This window comes from Panicum virgatum, chromosome 1K (assembly GCF_016808335.1).
Source record: "Panicum virgatum strain AP13 chromosome 1K, P.virgatum_v5, whole genome shotgun sequence".
Lineage (NCBI taxonomy): Eukaryota > Viridiplantae > Streptophyta > Magnoliopsida > Poales > Poaceae > Panicum > Panicum virgatum.
Window position 1 is genome coordinate 13,540,203 of NC_053136.1, and position 5,720 is coordinate 13,545,922.

Consider the following 5,720-nt stretch of genomic DNA (forward strand, 5'->3'; position numbering starts at 1 on the left):
CCTAAGTAGACGTGACGGTAAAACACCAAGCAACGGTGAGTGGGGGCCGCTCCGTCGTGACGCGGGGCGGTGGTGTTCGCAGTGTTGTGGTAGCGGCACTTTCCGTCGCTCTCAGCGCTCTGGATTAGGGTTTTTGTCAATGGGTGGGGGGGGGCATGGGTGGGGGGGGGCACGACGAACTTTGGTGTGTGTACCCCTAAGACCCTTACCTCCACTATATGACTATATAGCACTGCGTGACAGGGGTTCACTAGCCATGAGTTCGCTGCGCACCCCCAATCAGGGCACGAATCAAGGCACTACTCGGCCTTTGGGCCGAGTTGGAGAAGATCATCTAACAGCTTACTCCAGCACACAGACGGTGCAGCGATTCAACTTGTAAGGTTTTCCAGGCTATAAATTCCCACCCGCTGAATGCTCGTTTCCCACAACTCGCCTCCTTGTCTTAGCTCAGCCCATCGCCCTCAGCGGAAGCAGGACTTGATGGCTGCGCATGCTCCTCTGCTCGTCGTCCTCCTCGGCCTGACATTGCCACTGCTCTTCTTCCCCGGTGCAGGTAATGGCCTAATGGGTCAGCCGAGCTGATTAGCTTGTTAAGGCTAACCATTTTGTGTGAGGCCACTATGCATTGGGTCATTGGACATTATTTACTATAGTCTTGCGAGTCATAAAACGTATGCTGGGATACTATATATATGAACAACCAGGAGACATTGCCCATACTAAATTTAATTTTGTTAACTGGGCTGATGAGCATGAGCCAACCTATGCTTGTGGCTGACGAGCTGGCTGGAGTTCCATTCAGCTCTCGTTGAGCTAATAAAATCAGCTTTGAAGGCCGATTTTGAAGCAGAAGTGTAGAACCAATGCAAGAAGAGGCAAAGTTTTTTGGGGGGTAAACTGTTATTTATGGACATGATGTTGCAGAAGCGGGCGAGGTGGGCGTGTGCTGGGGGACTGTGGCGGACAACCTGCCGAGCCCAGCGGCGGTGGTGCAGCTGCTGAAGCGGCAAAGCATCACGATGGTGAGGATCTACGACACCGACCGTGGGGTGATCAGAGCTCTGGCCAACACCGGCATCAAGCTCATGGTGTCGCTGCCCAACGAGCAGCTGGCCTCCGCGGCCTCCAGCCCGCCGTTCGCGCGCCAGTGGGTGCAGGACAACGTGGCGGCGTTCTACCCCACCACGCGGATCAACGGCGTCGCCGTGGGGAACGAGGTGTTCGACATGGCCAAGGGCCTGACCCAGCAGCTCGTCCCGGCCATGAGGAACGTGCAGGCGGCGCTGGCTGGCCTGGGCCTCGACGGCGCCATCAAGGTGTCCACGCCGGTGGCGTTCACCGCGCTCAAGAAGTCGTGGCCGCCGTCGGAGGGCGCGTTCCAGGACGACATCGCGCAGTCCGTGATGAGGCCCATGGTCGCCTTCTTGAGGCAGACGGGCTCACCCTTCATGATCAACGTCTACCCATTCAGGGCCTACTTGGACGACCCACAGCACATCAGCGTCGCGTACTGGACGTTCCAGCCCAACGACGGCGTGGTCGACCCCGACACCGGCCGCAGGTACTACAACCTCTACGACGCCCAGATGGATGCCGTCCGCTACGCGATACGGAGCGTGTCGCCTGGTAGCGTCAGGGCCTCGGTGACGACCCAAGACGCAGGTGGGAACGACGACGACATACTGCTGACCAGTTCAGAAATCGGGTGCTCCGATTGGAAGATCCCAAAGAAACATTGCAAAAACTTCGCCAACGGGCTCATCGCGCACACGCTAGGCGCCAGCTCCGCTCGTGCCAAGCACACCAGCGGCCTCCTCGACAGCGTCGGCGCCGGCGCCGGCGCCACCTCCGCGTACATATTTGCTCTCTTCAACGAGGACAAGAAGAGCGACGACTCGGAGCGCAACTTCGGGCTGTTCTACCCCGACATGCAGCCGGTGTACGACGTCGACTTCGTCCACGGCAGCGGCCCCGTGACCCCGGCGCCGGCGCCGGCGAGCAGCTGGTGCGTGGCGAACGCGGGGGTCGGGGACGCGCGAATGCAGGCGGCGCTGGACTACGCGTGCGGCCACGGCGCGGACTGCGGCGCCATCCAGCCCGGCGCGCGGTGCTTCAGCCCGGACACCAAGGTCGCGCACGCCACCTACGCCATGAACGACTACTACCAGCGCCATGGGCGAGCAAGCCAGGCTTGCGACTTCAACGGCGCCGGCTCCATTGTCTACCAGCAGCCAAGTGAGCTAACGCTTTCGATTCCATTCCATTATAGTATTGCAGAGTGCTAATCCGTCATCATCCGAGAGTGTAATAATTGACAGGCATATGCGACCCGAGCCAGGCGGCGAGCTGGTGCGTGGCGAGAGCGGAGGTCGGCGACGCGCGGCTGCAGGCGGCGCTGGACTGGGCGTGCGGACACGGCGCGGACTGCAGCGCCATCCAGCGCGGCGGCCGGTGCTTCGATCCGGATACCAAGGTGGCGCACGCGTCCTACGCGTTCAACGACTACTACCAGCGCAACGGGCGAGCCAGCAGCGCCTGCGACTTCGCCGGCGCCGGCTCCATCGTCTACCAGGCACCTAGTGAGTTCACACGCTCATCATCTTGCATGCACCTTGTTGAAGCATACTAGCACACTCCTCTGAATTAGTTACGACGATTGTCATTCTAGGCATAGTATGATTGATAAAAGAGTATTCTAGGATCACTCAGGACGAGTTGCTGATTTATAATTATTTATGGTCCCGGAGTGGTATTTTACTTTGGTGTCTTTGGATCATAACCCAGTTTATATAATCTTGGGAAGAGAACAAACAGAGCCTAAGCTTTGTGATGGTAAATAACAATGATCTTGCTGGTGTTTCTTTTACTGTATACAGAGATAGGCAACTGCCAGCTTCGGTCTAAGGCATGATCTCGAGGAAAGGTAGCGGACAGTGAAGACTATGCTACTCGCAGCTTGCTAGATGAGAATACGAGAAGTATGGGAAAAAATAAACAGCTTTATTATTGTCTGACAATAAGAAGTACAACTTCTATCCTTTACCACTGAATGAGGGAAAAAAGTTGTAATAATAATTATCAGAGCTCCTAAGCAAATACTAGACGCAAGTCGTCAAGTGAGTGTATCGAAAAATAAGGCTCTTTGGATAAGGTTCCAGTGTCTGTCAGAATAATAACCCATGTGCTACTGAAATAGCTGTTCAAATTGACAGGTTGTCACAAATTTAATATAATGTTCCGGAGTGGCATTTCAATTTGAGCTTATTTTATTGTTTGAAGTTCACCATGTATGTGACATTTACCTGTGTTTTTTTAGGCAACGTGGGGATGATCATCCCCTACAGATTATAAATATGTTAAAAAACAAATAGGAAAAGAATTTGCAAGGAATATGGCTCCGTTAGACTATTATTTGTGATTTTGTTGATTGTGTGAAAACATAATCAATGAGACTAATAAGTTTGTGTGATCATATTTGTAGAAGTTTTAGGTCCGATCCCATGGATGCAATCAAATGTGTCCAATTCACTATCAAAATATCAAAATCATAATGTCCAAATGATAGCCGCAACAAGTTGTACAAATGCAAGCAGAAAACAAGGCACCGGTTAACCGACCCTATGGGAAAAGAATGCACTGGTACATTCGCGCGGCCGTGCAAGTGAAGACCAAGTGAAGAAATTCATTTAGCACGGGTTAAACCAACAGTACATCAGCAGGCGTCAGTGCATTGACCTTGGTATTGTCTAGAGAGCATGTCAAGCGATCAGGAGCAAAGTCTTCAGCACAAGTCATCGGTGTAATGACGTCAGCAAAAGAAGATTAAGTGAAATAGCAATGAAGCAGGCCTACAGGGACCGGTTAAACTGCTACCCAAGGGTCCGTTAAATAGATGGTCGATACGTCAATAGCAGGCGCCTGTCAGAAGCCCAACAGCTAGAATCAAGACTGTCTGTGACCGGTTAAACCGACGGTGGCGACCGCTTAGGCGACGCTATGCGCAAAAAAGGCATAACGACTACAAATGACTACTTCAAGTTTGTGGGCTATATAAGGGCCTCACCCCGGACATTTCAAGGGTTCTAGAGTCCCCAGAAACCACATACACGTTGAAAAAAATCTCCAAGCCATCCAAGAGCAAATTGATCACATAATTAGGTTTAGCACATGCTTTATGAGTGTTAGTGCTAGGATTAGCTCTCGATAGAGTGTGGGAGCAAGATGTTGAGCCTTGTGCCTTGGTTCTTGAGCAAACCAACTTTGTATCTTAGTGTGCCGACCCCTTGAAGCTTTGGAGGCTCGCCGGCTACGTCTTCGACTCTCCGGTTTGGTATGGAGCAGTGTCGACGGCTTTGTGCGGCGGACGTGGAGACCCTCATCCTTCGTGGAGAAGCTCCTTAGTTGAAAGTGGGATTAAGGTGATCGGGAACTTGGCAAGAGCCTTTGTGGCAAGTCAAGAGGTCCCCAGAAGAGACTTGATTGCCGTGAAGCAATAATCTTAGTGAGTACTTTAGCAACATGGACTATGTGTAGCTTAGTGCCTATCGATACATAGGATAAATCTTCATGTTAAGAGTTTACTTCCTCTCATCTTCTCTTTATGTTTCCGCATTTTATACTTGCAACTTGAGTACCTTTACATTCTTATAGTAGTATCTTGCTAGGATTGGCTATAGGTTGCAAAACTCTTTTAGGATGAGGACATCACACTAGAAAAACCATAGTTGCACATCTAGATAGTATGTTTTAGTTTAAGTTTATATGCAAACTCCTCGAAGCCTTAGGTTAAGGTTTAAGATTGCCTAATTCACCCCTCTTCCTCTAAGGCTACAAGCACCCGATTACTTTCAGAGTCTTTACAAACACACTCAAGACACAGAAAGAAGATCAAGATAAGTGAACACATTAACCAAAGTTGTTGATTCATTCAGCTAAACATTTCACAAGGGGCAAAAGCGATGTGAGTTCTATCTTGAAGGTCGCTCTTGTTGAAGAGATAGAAACATGATCATTCTAGAAGATGACAACATTCCTGGAGGTCCAGATAGCCCAACAAAGTAAAAATGATAATCTCCAACGAAGAGGGTGCATGTAACTGTTCCTTAAAACTATCAATTTCCTTGAAAATTGATATTTGAGGGAGGACATGTAGATGTATGAGGTTCCAGCAAGCTGTTGCAAAAGGACATCTTAGGAAAAGATGCTCCAAGGTTTCCTCCTGTCCTGAGTTGCAAAATTCACACTCATAAGAATCAAGTACCATTGTTTTCCATCTTAGTAAATTTCTAGTGCTAATGCGATCGTTGAGTAAAAGCAAAAAGAAAACTTTGTGTTTGTTATGACAACTTGATTTCCATAACCACCTGAAAGCCTGGGGAACTTGAGCATGACCAATGAGATGCAAGTAAGCCTTTTTGGAGAAAACTGAGTATTTCCCCAAATACATTGCCACCAATCTGAATTATCTAAAAGTGGCTGATTGTTTAATAGTTGTTGTAGCTGTTCCATTTGCGCAAAAGCTTCCACAGAGAGAGATATTTTTTTCTTGAATACGCAAGAGAGCTGCGTATCTTTGTATTAAGGAGAAGAAATGGTCCAATTACAGCACAACCACACCTCACCTTGGACCAAAGTGAGGGTAGAAAAGAGAAAACACAAAAAGAGCTGTTACAGATAAGATGCACTTAAGGACCAGACCAAAGCCAGCGCACACCATT

General features: G+C 49.7%; 1 protein-coding gene across 5 annotated transcripts; it reads left to right on the top strand.

The window, feature by feature from the left end:
* The first annotated feature begins 255 nt into the window (after window positions 1-255).
* Window positions 256-3,267, top strand: LOC120695883 (glucan endo-1,3-beta-glucosidase 7-like). Of its 5 annotated transcripts, none has more exons than XM_039979120.1 (6): window positions 262-378; window positions 455-556; window positions 708-715; window positions 934-2,238; window positions 2,322-2,582; window positions 2,880-3,267. In XM_039979120.1, the coding sequence occupies exons 4-6, from the start codon at window positions 1,023-1,025 to the stop codon at window positions 2,912-2,914; spliced, it is 1,512 nt and encodes a 503-aa protein (XP_039835054.1). In that variant the 5' UTR covers window positions 262-378; window positions 455-556; window positions 708-715; window positions 934-1,022; the 3' UTR covers window positions 2,915-3,267. The 5 variants fall into 5 exon arrangements, with proteins under 5 accessions (XP_039835039.1, XP_039835054.1, XP_039835049.1 ...); XM_039979115.1 differs by having other exon boundaries at window positions 265-378; window positions 450-556; XM_039979105.1 differs by lacking the exon at window positions 708-715 and having other exon boundaries at window positions 256-378; window positions 928-2,238.
* Window positions 3,268-5,720: the final 2,453 nt, after the last annotated feature.